At 43.7% G+C, this 17,586-nt stretch overlaps 1 protein-coding gene across 2 annotated transcripts in view; it reads left to right on the forward strand.

Annotated features, from left to right (window-relative positions):
- si:ch1073-15f19.2 (T-cell surface protein tactile) overlaps nucleotides 1-17,586 on the forward strand; it is a 203,010-nt gene that overhangs the window by 101,336 nt on the left and 84,088 nt on the right. For both annotated transcript variants that reach the window (XM_068032911.1, XM_068032910.1), the window contains exon 3: nucleotides 5,415-5,527. In XM_068032911.1, coding sequence (XP_067889012.1) covers nucleotides 5,415-5,527 — 113 coding nt within the window. The remainder of the gene's footprint in view (nucleotides 1-5,414; nucleotides 5,528-17,586) is intronic.

Genomic DNA, 17,586 nt, shown 5'->3' on the forward strand with positions numbered 1-17,586 from the left:
ATTGGTAAATATTTCTCTGAAAAAGAAATAAATAAAAATAAAAGCTGAATACTGCAGATGCTGGAAATCTGAAATAAAAACAAGAAATGCTGGAAATACTCAGCAGGTCTGGCAGCATCTGTGGAGAGAGAAGCAGAGTTAACGTTTCAGGTCAGTGACCTGACGAAGAAATAAAAATAATTGTGTTGGGCCTGATCTTTTAATTGCTAAAATTTCTTTACGTTTAGAAACATAGAAAATAGAAGCAGGAGTAGGCCATTTGGCCCTTCAAGCCTACTCCGCAATTCATTATGATCATGGCTGATGATCCAACTCAGTAACCTGTTCCCGCTTTTGCCTCATACCCTTTGATCGCTTTAAACTCAAGATCTATATCTAACTCCTTTTTGAAAACATACAATGTTTTGACCTCAACTGCTTTCTGCGGTAGCGAATTCCACAGGCTCACCACTCTCTGGGTGAAGAAATTTCTCCTCCTCTCAGTCCTGAATGGTTTACCACATATCGACCCCTGGTTCTGGACTCCCCCACCATCGGGAACATCCTTCCTGCATCTACCCTGTCAAGTCCTGTTAGAATTTTATAGGTTTCTATGAGATCTTCCCCTCACTCATCTGAACTCCAGCGAATATAATCCGATCTGACTCAATCTCTCCTCATACGTCAGTCCCACCATCCCAGGAATCAGTCTGGTAAACCTTCGCTGCACTCCCTCTATAGCAAGAACATCCTTCCTCAGATAAGGAGACCAAAACTGCACACAATATTCCAGGTGTGGCCTCACCAAGGCCCTCTATAATTGCAGCAAGACATCCCTGCTCCTGTACTGGAATCCTAACATACCATTTGCCTTTTTTGCCACCTGTTGGACCTGCATGCTTACCTTCAGTGACTGGTGTACGAGAACACCCAAGTCTCATTGCATGTTCCCCTCTCTCAGTTTATAGCCCTCCAGATAATAATGTGCCTTCCTGTTTTTGCTACCAAAGTGGATAACCTCACATTTATCCACATTATACTGCATCTGCCATGCATTAGCCCACTCACTCAACTTGTCCAAATCACCCTGAAGCCTCTCTGCATCTTCCTCACAACTCACCCTCCCACCCAGTTTTGTGTCATCTGCAAATTTGGAGATATTACATTTAGTTCCCTCATCTAAATCATTAATATTATATTGTGAATAGCTGCGGTACTCCACTAGTCACTGCCAGCCATTCGGAAAAAAGACCCACTTATCTCTACTCTTTGTTTCCTGTCTGCCAACCAATTTTCCACCCATCACAATACACTACCCCCCAATCCCATGCGCTTTAATTTTACACGCTAATCTCTTATGTGGGACTTTGTCAAAAGCCTTCTGAAAGTCCAAATAAACCACATCCACTGGCTCCCGCTCATCAATTCTGCTCGTTACATCCATGAAGAATTCCAGTAGATTTGTCAAGCATGATTTCCCTTTCATAAATCCATGCTGACTCTGTCCGATTCTACCACTGTTCTCCAAGTGCTCTGCTATAAAATCTTTGATCGTGGACTCTAGAATTTTCCCCACAACTGACATCAGGCTGACTGGTCTATAATTCCCTGTTTTCTTTCTACCTCCCTTTTTAAATCGTGGCTTTACATTAGCTACCCTCCAATCTGTAGGAACTGTTCCAGAGTCTATAGAATCTTGGAAGATGACCACCAATGCATCTACTATTTCTAGGGCCACTTCCTTAGGTACTCTGGGATGCAGACCATCAGGCCCTGGGGATTTATCAGCCTTCAATCCCATCAATTTCCCCAACACCATTTCTCTACTCATACTGATTTCCTTCAGTTCCTCCCTCTGACTAAACTTTGTGTTCCCCAACATTTCTGGTATGATATTTGTGTCCTCCTTTGTGAAGACAGAACCAAAGTATGTATTTAGTTGGTCAGCCATTTCTTTGATCCCCATAATAAATTCCCCTGTTTCTGACTGTAAGGGACCTACATTTGTCTTCACCAATCTTTTTCTCTTCACATACCGATAGAAACTTTTACAGTCACTTTTTATGTTCCCCGCAAGCTTACTCTCATACTCTATTTTCCCCTTCTTACTCAATCCCTTGGTCCCCCTTTGCTGAATTCTAAACTGCTCCCAATCCTCAGGTCTGTTGTTTTTCCTGGCAAATTTATATGCTTCTTCCTTGGATCTAATGCTATCTCTAATTTCCCTTGAAAGCCATGGTTTGGCTACCTTTCCTGTTTTACTTTTGTGCTAGACATGAATAAACAACAGTTGCAGTTCATCCATGTGCTCTTTGAATGTTTGCCATTGCCTTTCCACCGTCATCCCTTTAAGTAACATTTCCCAATCCATCATAGCCAACTCGCACCTCATACCTTCGTAGTTTCCTTTACTAAGATTCAGGACCTGAGTCTCAGAATCAACTATGTCACTCTCCATCTTGATGAAGAATTCTATTATATTATGGTCGCTAATCCCCATGGGGTCTCGCACAACTAGATTGTCAATTATTCGTCTCTCATTCCACAATAACCAGCCTAGGATGGCCTGTTGTCTAGTTGGTTCCTCAATGTTTGGTCCAGAAAACAATCCAGTATACACTCCAAGAATTCCTCCTCTACGGTACTGTGACTAATTTGATTTGCCCAATCTATATGCAGATTAAAGTCACCCATAATTACAAATGTGGTGCCAGAGGACTGGAGAACAGCTAATGTGGTCCCACTATTTAAGAAAGCTTGTAGAGATAAGCCAGGGAACTACAGACCAGTGAGTCTCACGTCAGTGGTAGGGAAACTATTGGAAAACATTCTGAAGGAGAGAATCTATCTCCACTTGGAGAGGCAAAATTTGATTAGGAATAGTCAGCATGGCTTTGTCAGAGGGAGGTCATGCCTAACAAATTTGATTGAATTTTTTGAGCATGTGACCAGGTGTGTAGATGAAGGTACTGCAGTTGATGTAGTTTACATGAATTTCAGCAAAGCCTTTGACAAAGGCCCACATGGAAGACGTATCAAGAAAGCAAATGCACATGGGATACAGGGTAACTTGATAAGGTGGATTCAAAATTGGCTTAGCTGTTGGAGACAGAGAGTGATGACAGACAGCTGTTTTAGTGACTGGAAGCCAGTGTCCAGGGATCTGTGCTGGGTCCCCTATTGTTTGTCATCTATTTAAACGACATAGATGACTATGTGGGGGGCAGGATCAGTAAATTCACGGATGACACAAAGATTGGCCGAGTGGTTAACAGAGACGTGGAGTGTCTTAGGTTACAGGAAGATATAGACCGGATGGTCAAATGGGCAGAAAAGTGGCAGATGGAATTTAACGCTGAAAAGTGTGAGGTGATACACTTTGGAAGGAGTAATGTGACACGGAAGTATTCAATGAATGGCCTGACACTGGGAAGTTCCGAGGAACAAAGGGACCTTGGCATGTTTGTCCATAGATCTCTGAAGGCAGAAGGGCAGGTTAATAGGGTGGTGAAAAAGGCATATGAGACACTTGCCTTTATCAATCGAGGCATAGATTACAAAAGCAGGAAGGTCATGTTGGAGTTGTACAGAACTTTGGTAAGGCAACAGCTGGAGTAGTGTGTGCAATTCTGGTCGCCACATTATAGGAAGGATGTGATTGCATTGGAGGGGGTGCAGAGGCGATTCACCAGGATGTTGCCTGGGATGGAACATTTAAGCTATGAAGAGAGGTTGGATAGGCTTGGGTTGTTTTCACTGGAGCAGAGAAGACTGAGGTGTGGCCTGATCGAGGTGTACAAGATTATGAGGGGCATGGACAGGTTGGACAGGGAGCAGCTGTTCCCCTTAGTTGAAGAGTCAGTTACGAGGGGGCCACAAGTTTAAGGTGAGGGGCAGGAGGTTTAAGGGGGATTTGAGGAAGAACTTTTTTACCCAGAGGGTGGTGACGGTCTGGAATGCCCTGCCTGGGAGGGTGGTCGAGGCAGGTTGCCTCACATCCTTTAAAAAGTACCTGGATGAGCACTTGGCCCATCATAACATTCAAGGCTATGGGCCAAGTGCTGGCAAATGGGATTAGGTAGACAGGTATCTTTAATGCATCGGTGCAGACTCGATGGGCCGAAGGGCCTCTTCTGCATTGTATTATTCTGTGATTCTGTACAGCTTGTGGAAAAATACATAATTATTAACAGTGGCACCAGATAATCAATGGAAAACCCCATCGTCCCACACTATGTGCAAGCTGTACACATCTACACACATAAGCACATACAAATGCTCAGGTGGATGCACATGTATACACATATGTAAACAAAACAACCTTCTTTCAATGAAAAGTGCATTGCAAAGCTCTGGGGGTTATTTTGGTGAAATGGTGGAAACAGGTGTTAAATATGCCTGTTTGAAAGTCTGGTTTTAGCCTGCAATGGGGTTATTTGATGATTACCATAATTTAGATTTGCCTGGAAGTGCTAAAACAGACACTTGCGAGTTTGGCACTCAAGTGCCAAGTGGAAGCAATTTTTGTCATGTAGTATCCAGGCACCCACTTTCACTGAAGGGGTGGAGTGTGCTGGCTGAGACACAACAGAAATTATTGAATCGCTCGGGGATCTAGGGAGCGGGCATAGAAATGTCCTGAAGGAGGAGGTCCAGAGAAGGAGTGTACCCGCAGGAGGGAAAGAATGCCAACTCACCCTCCTTGCCCTCTCTGCTGCAGTAGCTGGTGCTGCTCTGCCTGGTCTCATGTCCTCCTCCTATTCCTCCTCCAGACCAAGGGAGACCCCTAACAAGATGATCATGAGCAAGCACTCTCTTTCTCCTGGTGATTCCTATTAGGTGTCAATAAGGTAGAGTGGCACAGCATCCACTCTCTTTAGGTGAAACTCTCAGAGAATTTCCGTAGAGTGTTGGTGAAGCGTTGACAAACTGTCCCAGAAAGTCTCCCAATGTGTCTGAAAAGTCCTCCTCAAGCCTGCAGCAGCAAATGAACGGTGAAAGCTGAGCATGGCTTTCGGTAGAGCATGAAATTCTCAACAGTGGCTTCTTTACTCCTGTTCATCTGGTCCTTAATTGAAGTGCTAGCTACCAAAATACCATGCAGCCTCTTGAATGAGTGCTAGCAGGCATTTTAATTGTCAATCAGATCTTCACCGATCCCAGGGTGGCTGTTCCTAGCATGCGCTTAACTCCTTTAACGAGATGGTATCTTGTGCCAAACATGGGCAAACAGATATTGTGGCTGAAGACCCCATCTTGGGCACCTCAGAGGCACTTTAGTACCTGAAGTATCTGGGGAAAATCGCCCCTTGGTATTTCAGGTTTTTGATTGAATGTTTAATCAGCTGAGCAAATGCACATTCTCACCACCGTTGCAGTTTTGTTTTTAAAGTCTTAAAAGTCTGCACACTTACTAATTGTGGATTTTCCTTCAGTTACTTTACAGGAGGATGGAATCTTACTTGAAGTAATGCTGAACAGCCCAATATTAATCCCCTGTGGCTTCACTGTTCCTGCCAAGCACGATATTACACTGGCGTGGTTTAGAGTATGTAAAGGCTCTTAACATTCCTCAACCATACATAATATTAACGAAATGTTACACTGCTTTGTTAATTATAAATATCAATATTCTCTACAAGATTTTGTTTTAACTGTTTCATTTAGTCACTGCAATAACTGCGTAAGGTGGGAAGTACTGCAGTGTTTGAGCAGTGGTTAGCTGCACATTAAATGTGTACAGTGCTTATATTAAAAGGAGACAACGGAATCTGAAGCCGATGTGGTCCTTTGTTATCACTCAAGGTTATTGGTTGAGATCCAATGCAGTTATCAGGAGTAGATGGTGTCCTCCAGGACTTTACCTAGGATAAGTGTCTGCCTAATTCAATACGTTGATTAATTTATAAGAGAACATTGCGGTACTGTTACATAAAAATTGATATAAAGCCAGACAAGCCAATTTAAAGCCACTTAAAGGATGCACATTGAAAGGGTAAATTTTCTGCTGCCTGTCTCAGTACATTGCCATGGGATTGCACTGTGGACAATGATCTGCATGCAGCCATGATTTTTCATTCATGAATTTTAATGGACAGAAAATCTTGGGCACCGTGTGTACAATCCTACCCCCGCCCCATCATGTAGTCCCATTGAGTGAAGTTCTGGAGCACACAATTGTGTAATTTCCTGTATGCAGTAGAAGCTTATTTGACTGTTTAAAGAAATCAACATTTTCTGTGATGCTTACTATTTTATGATGAAATGACAGACAACAGGCTGCACTTAAACTGGTGGTTCCTAACCTGACGTTCAGAATTAACTGGCAGTATTTGTCGTTTACATGAAGGAAGAATAGCTGGCATTCCTTAAGATGCAAAGGCCCCGATATTTACATGTTGGGCTGGGGTGGGCGGGAATCTGGGGTGACATCCAGAAATGCTCAGAACGTGGAAATCCTGCCAAATTTAATGGCAGGATCTCATTAGCAGTTGTTTTACTCTGTTTCCCATCCAGCACAAATTGAAAAAAGATAGTCATGGCACTGCAGTGAAGAGGAAAGACGAGAGTGAAAGATCGGGGCATTTGGGGGGTGGGGGCGATGGGTGGATCGCAGGGTGTCTCAAGATCATGGTGGGGTCAGTTTACCTAAGAGAGCAGGGGAGTGCTCCTGCTCCTTCTGGCTCAAAAACTGCACTCTCAAAATCGCTTAACTACTGTAGCTGCTGGCATTGCCCAGCCCTTAGCAGGGGAGGCGATGGTGTCGTGGTATTGTCACTGGACTAGAGACCTAGGGTATTGCTCTGGGGATATGGATTTGAATCCCATCACAACAAAAGGTAGAATTTGAATTCAATTAATAAATCTGGAATTAAAAGCTAGTCTCATGATGGCCATGAAACCATTGTCGATTGTTGTAAAAACCCATCTGGTTCACTAATGTCCTTTAGGGAAGGAAATCTGCTGTCCTTACCTGGTCTGGGTAATGTGACTCCACAGCAATGTGGCTGACTCTGAAATGCTCTCTGAAATGGCCTAACAAGGCACTCAGTTGTATCCAACGGCTACGAAGTCAATAAAAAGGAATGAAATCAGATGGACCACCTGACACCAGAAATGACAATGGCAAACCCAGCCCTGTCAACCCTGCAAGGTCCTCCTTACTAACATCTGGGGACTTGTGCCAAAGTTGGGAGAGCTGTCCCACAGGCTAGTCAAGCAACAGCCTGACATAGTCTTACTGACCGAATCATACCTTACAGACAATGTCCCAGAAACTGCCGTCACCTTCCCCGGGTATATCCTGTTGTGGCAGCGCAGTGGTATACATTCGGGAGGGAGTTGCCCTGGGAGTCCCCAATATCGACACCAGGCCCCATGAAGTCTCATGGCATCAGGTCAAACATGGGCAAGGAAACCTCCTGCTGATTAACACCTACCGCCGTCCCTCAGCTGATGAATGAGTACTCCTCCATGTTGAACACCACTTGGAGGAAGCACTGAGGGTGGCAAGGGGACAGAATATACTCAGGGTGGGGAACTTCAATGTCCATCACCAAGAGTAGCTCAAGAGCACCACTACTGGCCGATTCCTAAAGGACATAGCTGCTAGACTGGTTACGCGGCAGGTGGTGAGGCAACCAACAGGAGGGAAAAACATACTTGACCTTGTCCTCACCAATTGGCCTGCCACAGATGCATCTGTCCATGAGAGTATTGGGTGGAGTGACCACCGCAGAGTCCTAGTGGAGACGAAGTGCCGCCTTCGCATTGAGGATACCGTCCATTGTGTTGTGTGGCACTATCACCATGCTAAATGGGATAGATTTTGAACAGATTTTAGCAATGCAAAACTGGGCACCAATGAGGTGCTGTGGGCCATCAACAGCAGCAGAATTGTGTTCAACCACAATTTGTAACCTCATGGTCTGGCATATCCCCACTCTACCATTACCAACAAGCCAGGAGATCAACCCTGGTTCAATGAAGAGTTCAGGAGGGCATGCCAGGAGCAGCACCAGGCATACCTCAAAATGAGGTGACAACCTGGTAAAGCTACAACACAGGACTACTTGCGTGCCAAACTGCATAATCAGCATGCGATAGACAGAGCTAAGCGATCCCATAACCAACGGATCAGATCTAAGCTCTAAAGTCCTGCCACATCCAGCCGTGAATGTTGGTGGACAATTAAACAACTAACTGGAGGAGGTGGCTCCACAAATATCCCCATCCTGAATGATGGGGGAGCCCAGCACATCAGTGCGAAAGATAAGGCTGAAGCATTTGCAACAATCTTCAGCCGGAACTGCCAATTTGGTGATCCATCTCGACCTCCTCCTGAAATCCTCAGCATCACAGATGCCAGACTTCAGCCAATTCGATTCACTCCGCATGATATCAAGAAACAACGGAAGGCACTGGATACAGCAAAGGCTGTGGGCCCTGACAATATTCCGGCAATAGTACTGAAGACGTGTGATCCAGAACTTGACGTGTCCCTAGCCAAGCTGTTCCAGCTACAACACTTGCATCTACCCGGCAATGTGGAAAATTGCCCAGGTATGCCCTGTACACAAAATGCAGGACAAGTCCAACCCGGCCAATTACCACCTCATCAGCCTACTCTCAATCATCAATAAAGTGATAGAAGGTGCCGTTGACAGTGCTATCTAGTGGCACTTGCTTAGCAATAACCTGCTCAGTGATGCTCAGTTTGGGTTCCTCCATGGCCCTTCAGGGAGAAAACTCTCCGCTGGTTGGAGTCATACCTAGCGCAAAGGAAGATGGTTCTGGTTGTTGGCGGTCAAGCATCTCAGATCCAGGACATCATTGCAGGAGATACTCAGGGTAGTGTCCTAGGCTCAACCATCTTCAACTGCTTCATCAATTACCTTCCTTCAATCATAAGGTCAGAAGTGGGGATGTTCGCTGATGATTGCACAATATTCAGCATCATTTGCAACTCCTCAGATACTGAAGCAGTCTGTGTAGAAATGCAGCAAGACCTGGACAATATCCAGGCTTAGGCTGATAAGTGGTAAGTAACATTTGCGCCACAAAAGTGCCAGGCAATGACCATCTCCAACAAGAGAGAATCTAACCATCTCCCCTTGACATTCAATGGCATTATGATCACTGAATCCCACTCTCAGCATCCTAGTGGTTACCATTGATCGAAAACTGAACTGGAGTAGCCATATAAATACCGTGGCTGCAAGTGCCGGTCAGTGGCTAGGAATCCTGCGGCGAGTAACTCACCTCCTGACTCCCCAAAGCCTGTCCACCATCTGCAAGGCACAAGTCAGGAGTGTGATGGAATACTCTCCACTTGCCTGGATGGGTGCAGCTCCAACAACACTCGACATCATCCAGGACAAAGCAGTCTGCTTTATTGGCACACCATCTACAAACATTCATTCCCTCCACCACTGACGCGCAGTGCCAGCAGTGTGTACAATCTGCAAGATGCACTTCAGCAATGCACCAAGGCTCCTTAGACAGCACCTGCCAAACCTGCAACCTCTACCGACTAAAAGGACAAGGGCAGAAAATGCATGGGAACGCCACCTGAAAGTTCCCGTCCAAGTCACACACCATCCTGACTTGGAACAATATTGCCGTTCCTTCACTGTCACTGGGTCAAAATCCTGGAACTCCCTTCCTAACAGCACTGTGTGTGTACCTACCCCAAATGGACTGCAGCGGTCATGAAGGCAGCTCACCACCACCTTCTCAAGGGCAATTAGGGATGGGCAATAAATGCTGGCCTGGCCAGTGATACCCACATCCCATGAATGAATAAAAACAAAAGAAAACCCAACAGTTCAGCTTTATATTTAAATAGCTGCTAAAATCTGAGAAATGGTGCCTCATTCAAATATTATCGGCACAGATCTGCCTCTACTCAGGCATCCCCAAATCTGCAGTGATTAAACTGAAGGAAATGTGTTCACAGCAGGTCAGCTTTCACATATTTACTGATTTAACCCCCACTCACTTAACCCTTTCCTAGCAGTCAAGGGGTGGGGTAGGGTTAAAATTATCCCCAAATGCATCCGGAATCTGAAAATAAAAGATCTGAATTAAATCGGACTACAATGCCCTAATGTAACGAGAAAAAAGGAATATAATTTCTTTAATAATCAGTAGATTTTATTCTGTAGGGACTGAGCTGCTCAGCTTCTTCGAACCCAATAATGGCAACAACGTCCTGTCTTCATCAACTAAAAACTGTTTACAAAAACAGCATGGCTAGTCTGAACGCAGTTTCTGTTGGGAGCTCATCCATGGCATAAAAATTTCCATCATTTAATTCACACTAAATTGATACAATTTGATGAAAAAGGAAGTTAAATAGAATCATAGAGTCATACAGTTATGCAACACAGAAACAGGCCCTTTGGCCCATCGTGTCCGTGCCGGGCATCAAACACCCAACTATTCTAATCCCATTTTCCAGCACTTGGCCGTAGCCTTGTATGCTATGGCGTTTCAAGTGCTCATCTAAATACTTCTTAAATGTTGTGAGGATTCCTGCCTCTACCACCCCTTTAGGCAGTGCAATTCAGATTCCAACCATCCTCTGGGTGAAAAGATTTTTCCTCAAATCTCCTCTAAACCTCCTGCCCCTTACCTTAAATCTATGCCCCCTGGTTATTGACCCCTCCGCTAAGGGAAAAAGTTTCTTCCTACCTAACCTATCAATGCCCCTCATAATTTTGTATACCTTAATCATGTCCCCTCTCAGCCTCCTCTGTTCGAAGGAAAACAACCCCAGCGTTTTCAGTCTCCCTTCATAGCTGAAATGCTCCAGCCCAGGCAAAATCCTGGTGAACCTCCTCTGCACCTTCTCCAGAGCAATCACATCCTTCCTATAGTGTGGTGCCCAGAACTGTACACAGTACTCCAGCTGTGGCCTAACTAGGGTTTTATACAGCTCCATCATAACCTCCCTTATATAACCTCTTATATTCTATGCCTTGGCTGATAAAGGCAATTATCCCATATGCTTTCCTAACCACCTTATCTACCTGTGCCTCTGCCTTCAGTGAACTATGGACAAGTACACCAAGATCCCTCTTGCCTTCTGTACTTCCTAGGGTCCTACCATCCTTTGTATATTCCCTTGCCTTGTTAGTCCTCCCAAAATGCATCACCTCACACTTCTCAAGATTAAATTCCATTTGCCACTGCTCTGCCCATCTTACCAGCCCATCTATATCTCCCTGTAATCTAAGGATTTCCTCCTCACTATTTACACCACCAATGTTCGTGTCATCTGCAAACTTACTTATCATACCTCCTATATTTACGTCTAAATCATTCATGTACACTACAAACAGCAAGGGTCCCAGCACCACAGGCCTCCACTCGCAAAAACAACTCTCGAACATCACCCTCTGCCTCCTACCACTAAGCCAATTTTGGATCCACTTTCCCAAATTGCCCTGGATCCCATGGGCTTTTACCTTCTTAACCAATCTCCCATGTGGGACCTTATCAAAAGCCTTACTGAAGTCCATGTAGACTACATCAACTGCTTTACCCTCACCTACACATCTAGCCACCAACTCAAAAAATTCAATCAAGTTAGTTAGACATGATCTCCCCCTGACAAATCCCTGCTAGCTATCCCTGATTAATCCCTGCCTCTCCAAGTGGAGATTAATCCTGTCCCTCAGAATTTTTTCCAATATTTTCCCAATCACTGATGTTAGATTCACCAGCCTGTAATTACCTGGTTTATCCCTATTACCCTTCTTGAATAATGGTACCACATTCGCTGTCCTCCAGTCCTCTGGTACCTCTCCAGTGGCCAGAGAGGATTTGAAAATTTGTGTCGAAGCCGCTGCTATCTCCTCCCTTGCCTCACATAACTGCCTGGGATGCATCTCATCTGGGCCTGGGGGTTTATCCACTTTTAAGCCTGCTAAAACAGCTAATACTTCCTGCCTTTCAATGTTAATATGTTCAAGTATATCACAATCCCCCTCCCTGATTTCTACACCTACATCGTCCTTCTCCATAGTGAACACAGATGCAAAGTAATCATTTAAAACCTCACCTATGTCCTCCGGCTCCACACACAGATTGCCACTTTGGTGCCTAACGGGCCCCACTCTTTTCCTGATAATCCTCTTGCCCTCAATATCGTAATAAAATGCCTTAGGATTTTCCTTTACCTTGCCTGCCAGTGTTTTTTCATCACCCCTCTTCACTCTCCTAATACTTTTTTTTACCCCCCTACACTTTCTATACTCGTGTAGTGCCTCTGCTGTTTTCAGCACTTTGAATCTGCCATAAACCTCCTTTTTTTCCTGATCCAATCCTCTATATCCCTTCACATTCAGGGTTCCCTGGACTTGTTGGTCCTATCCTTCACCTTAACGGGTACATGTTGTCTCTGAACCCTCACTATTTCCTTATTGAATGACTCCCACTGGTCTGATGTAGACTTTCCTACAAGTAGCTGCTCCCAGTCCACTCTGGCCACATCCTGTTTTATCATATTGAAATCGGCCTTCCCCCAAATTCAGTACCTTTATTTTCGGCCCATCTTTGTCCTTTTCCATAACTACCTTAAACCTTACTATCCCCGGTCACTATCCCCGAAATGCTCCCTCACTGACACTTCTACCACTTGTCCAGCTTTATTCCCTAGGATTAGGTCCAGTACTGCCCCTTCTATTGTAGGACTTTCTACGTACTGGCTCAAAAAGCTGTCCTGTATGCATTTTAAGAATTCCGCCCCCTTTAAGCCTTTTACACTGAGACTATCCCAGTTGATATTAGGTAAGTTGAAATCCCCGACTATTATTGACCTATTATTTTTACACCTCTCTTTCCACCTTATGTTTGCATGGTAAACTGCCTTGCAAACTCAGGAATACATTCAATGCTAATAATGCAGCTTTGAATTCATAATTATTCAAATCTGATACCTTTTTGGATTGATAATGCTTTATGACCCAATTATTTTTGAACTAGGTGCTCTTTGAATTCAGCCCATTACATTGCTTTTCCTATTTGAAAAGTTTCTACATGCTTTTTTAATTATAATACTCCAGATACCATGGAGACTATCTGACCTTTTAGGTCGTAACCAACAGACCTTCATCATTTTGGGCATCTCTAGACAGCTATGTTCAGTTATTTTATTCTGCTAGCATAACCAGTTGCATCACATTTACTCCATGGCAACTGAATGTTTCTCAACTGTTACATTTTTGGGGTTTTAGTACTATCTTCTATTCCAGTGGTCTAGCAGCTATTCTCATAATACACCTTTGTCTCCTGGAAAGCACAGCCTTTATTGTACTGTGGCTTTGCAGAGATGTGACTCAAGAGCAGAAATCTGTACAAAAAAGTGAATTCATTGTAATCTCACAATATGTAACCAAATTCTCGTTAAGTAATAGATATTATCAACCAGACTACAATTTTACAGACTAAAGTTGCTGAAACATTATTCACAAGCAAGTGTTATGACCAGGTGAGAAAGAGGTCCAGGGTTCCCGTTCAGCCTTCATCTGGTCTTACTGTAACAGGGCTTTTTTTTAAACACACTGTGTTTTTAGCTCCACCTTGGTGAATCCTTGTTCACCGCTTTCCAATTATAAGGCAAAGAAACTATCACAACAGTTTTTCTCAGGTTTAAAGAAGAAAGATTGAAATTTATTAAACTCAAACTTAAACTCAAATTTGTTTCGTGCTACGGATACACGATGCACCCACGCTAGCATGCATATGCGATACACACAAGCAGATCAGGACAGAAAAGAGCAAAAAAAAAGTGGAAAAGTTTGAGGCAATATCTGAAGAGTTTTTGTTGTGGGTCTTCGAGCTCACTGTAGAGTCCTTGATTGTAGGTAGATCTTGCTTTTTGTTGGGGCCCAATATTCTTCTTAAACCTTGTTCACTATAGGAGACATTTGTCTCATGGGTTTCATGTTTCTTCAGTGGGTTTTGGAGTTCTGTGAAAAAGAGATGGGAGCAGGCCGACAGGCAGAAGGTCTTTTTCAGTCCAGGAGCATTCTGCCATCTGCCAACTCTGTTTAAAACTGTATAATTCAGAAAAAAACCAGACTGCCAAGCAGATCAGTCATGTGACTAACTGGTTTGACCATGTCTGTTTGTGGATTGTTTGGAGCAGGGGATAGCTCCTTTGTTCCATGCACTGTCTGTCCATATGCAAAAATGTCTTTCCAGGCAGGGGCCTGGCAACCCCTTGTCACAAGCCTTCTCTTCTTCCCGGCAACAATCTGAAATTTAACATCCATGTGGCGAAATTAATGCACCTCATTCTTGGCAGGTGGGGGCCTGCATAACAGAAGGAATTTTTGGATTGTGTTCAAGTGAAATTCCTTGGTCAGTACGTTCTCAGCCCAACTAGAAAGGAGGCATTGCTGGATCTGGTGCTGGGGAATGTGGTGGGCCAAGTGTAGCAAGTGTCTGTGAGGGAGCACTTGGGTAACAGTGATCATCGTATCATAAGGTTTAGACTCGTAAAGCAAGGCATGATATAAGGTAGAATGGCGAGATTGGAAGAGGGCTAATTTCAATGCGATGTGAAGGCATCTAGCCAGGTTTAAATGGAACAAAGGACTGACAGGAAAATATGTAATGGAACAAAGGGATATAATTAAAGAAAAGATGCTTCAGGTGCAGGCTAGGTACATTCCAACAAGGGGAAAAGTTAGGGGAAATCAAAATATGGTTCCTTGGATAACAACAAGATGGAGATTATGATGAAACAAAAAAGAGGGTGTATGATGCATGTCAGGTGAATAATTCAATTGAGCACCAGGCCATATACAATAATTTGAGAGGGAAGGTAAAGAGGAAAATAGGACTGGCAAAGAGAGAATATGAGAATAGAATGACAGTCAACATAAAAGGGAACCCAAAAATCTTCAAACTGCATGTAAATAGTAAGCGGTGGAGTGGGGCCTATTTGGGACAAAGAGGGTAACATATGCTTAGAGGCACAGGGCCAGGCTAGAATACTTGATGAGTACTTTATATCTGCGTGTACTAAGGAAGGGGATGCTGACAAAATATCAGTAGAAGCGGAGAGAGTAAAGGCAATGGATAGGATAAAAACTGAGAGGGAGGAGGTGCTGGAAAGACTGGCTATGCTTAGGGTAGATAAGTCACCTGATCTGGATGGCTTGCATCCCTGGTTGCTAAAGGAAGTGGGGGTGGAGATAGCGGAAGGGTTTGCCATAATCTTCCAATCTTCCTCAGATACAGGGGAGGTGAAAGAAGATTGTAGAGTGGCAAGTATGACAGCCTTATTCAAGAAAGGGTATAAGGACATTTCCAGCAACTACAGGCCAGTCAGTTTAACTTCAGTGGTGGGTAAGGTTTTAGAAACAATAATAAGGAAAAAAATTAACATGCACTTGGAGAGATTTGAGTTCATTAAGGATAGCCAGCATGAATTTATAAAAAGTAGATCATGCTTGACCAATCTAATTGAATTTTTTGATGAGGTAACAGAATGTTGATGAAGGGAATGTGGTGGAAGATGTTTATATGGATTTTAAGAAAGCGTTTGATAAAGCACCACCTAAAAGGCTGGTTAAAAAAGTTGATAGTCATGGAATAGAAGGTTCAGTGTCCAATTGGATAAAAAAAAAGGCTTAAGGACAGAAAACAGCAAGTCATGGTAAATAGTTGTTTTTCAGACTGGAGGATGGTAGACAGTTGCGTTTCCCAAGGTTCAGTGCTAGGACCACTGCCCTTTTTTTGCTATATATAAATGACTTGGATCTTGGAATACAGAGTAGAATTTCAAAATTTGCTGATGATACCAAACTTGGAGGAGCGGCAAACGTTGAGGATGATACGAATCACCGGCAACGGGATATAGATAGGCTAGCAGAATGGACAGACGAGTGGCAGATGGAATTCAATACAGACAAATGTGATGTATTTTGGCAGAAGGGATAGGGTGAAGCAATATAGACTTAATGGCACAGTTCTAAAGAGTGAGCAGGAACAGAAGGACCTGGGGTGCATGTGCATTGATCTTTGAAGGTTACAGGATATATTGAGACAGTGGTTAGCAAAACATATGGGATCTTGGGCTTTGTAAGTAGTGTTATGACCAGGTGAGAAAGGGGTCTAGGGGTTCCCTCTCAGCCTTTTCCTGGTATAGCCGTAACACGGTTTAATTTTTTAAAACACTGTGTTTTTTAGCTTCCCCTCAGTGAATCCTTGTTCACTGCTCTCCAATTGCAATGACAAAGAAATCGACCAGACAGGTTTTCTTAGATTTAAACAAAAAAGGTGTAAATTTATTCACCTTAAAATTCTAATTTGGTTAAAACTACTAAAATACGTGACATGACCATGCTAGCATGCATACGCAATAAACACACACCAAGATAGAGACAGAGAAGGAGAAAGAATCAAGGGGAAAGGTTTGAAGCAAAACCTGGAGTTCATTTAATGTCTTTTGAGTTCGATGTAAAGATTTTGGGTGCAGTTAATCTTGCCATCTCGTTGGGGGCCAGTACACATTTTCAAACTTGTTTCGATGGTTTTCTGTCTTCTTGAAATTCAGTTGCAGTCTCTTCTTTTTGTGAGAGAGAGAGGGAGATGCTCACTCTTCAAGTTCAGTTTCAGTCTCACTTCAAACTGTTCTGTGAACACAATTCAAATCAAACCAGGGCCAGCAGGCCAGCCATGTGACTAGCTCTTTTATTTTTCGGGGCAACCTGCCTGGCAATGTTTCTTTCAATCTTTGTTGATATCCACAGTAGGGGGCTGGAATGCTGGCTTTCACACAGTCAAAGTCTGGTGATCAAAATCCATTTGGGCTAATTGAATCAGGGAGCAGTTCTATTGTCTTCTCTAGGCAACTGTCTCTTAGAATGCAAATGTTTCCAGCTACTGTCCTATTAGAATGCAGGTGCAGCCATGTTTTCAGTGCAGTAAGAGTTTAAAATTAGTGTTCCATATGATGAAATTAATATGCCTCATTCTTGGCAGGTGTGGTTTTCTTCACACCTCAACATCCAGTGGAATGAAATGTGATTTTAGAAGAACATTTCATTAAAAGAGAATAGCGAGAAGAGTAAGTACAGGAAAATATGCATGCATTTCTCTCATTCATTCTCATTCATTCACAAAACCTAAAAATTGTTACCACCTGTCTTTCCTTTGTAGCAGTGCTGCTTTAAACTGCCCCTTTTCCCTTGAGGTGGGTCTAGCTATGTGTTGTCCCAAAGGGGTTTGAGATTTCTCCACTATCAGCCTGCAATGGTTTGGAAATGGGCATCCCACATGTTTGCAGTTTGCACATTTCCATGACTGTCTCGGGTGCCTTTGCTCCTGTTGAGGTCTGCAGGAGGAGGGTTAGATTTAGTTAGCCTTAGGTTGGAGTTCTGCTCATGAGAGTCAGTAGTGGGTGGATCCATTCTGAACTCTCTTTCAGTACTTTGATGAGTCATGAAAGGGCTTTTCATCTTAGGGGATGGTTGGTTCCCTTTTCTCCTGACTGTGGGGGAGAATTCTTTGCTAATCTTCCCTTTGTCCTCTGGGACACTCCTGCTTGCATGTATTAGTCCAGTTTCTACTGCACTCCCCTGTGGCACT

The sequence above is a fragment of the Heterodontus francisci genome, chromosome 6, assembly GCF_036365525.1.
Source record: "Heterodontus francisci isolate sHetFra1 chromosome 6, sHetFra1.hap1, whole genome shotgun sequence".
Classification (NCBI taxonomy): domain Eukaryota; kingdom Metazoa; phylum Chordata; class Chondrichthyes; order Heterodontiformes; family Heterodontidae; genus Heterodontus; species Heterodontus francisci.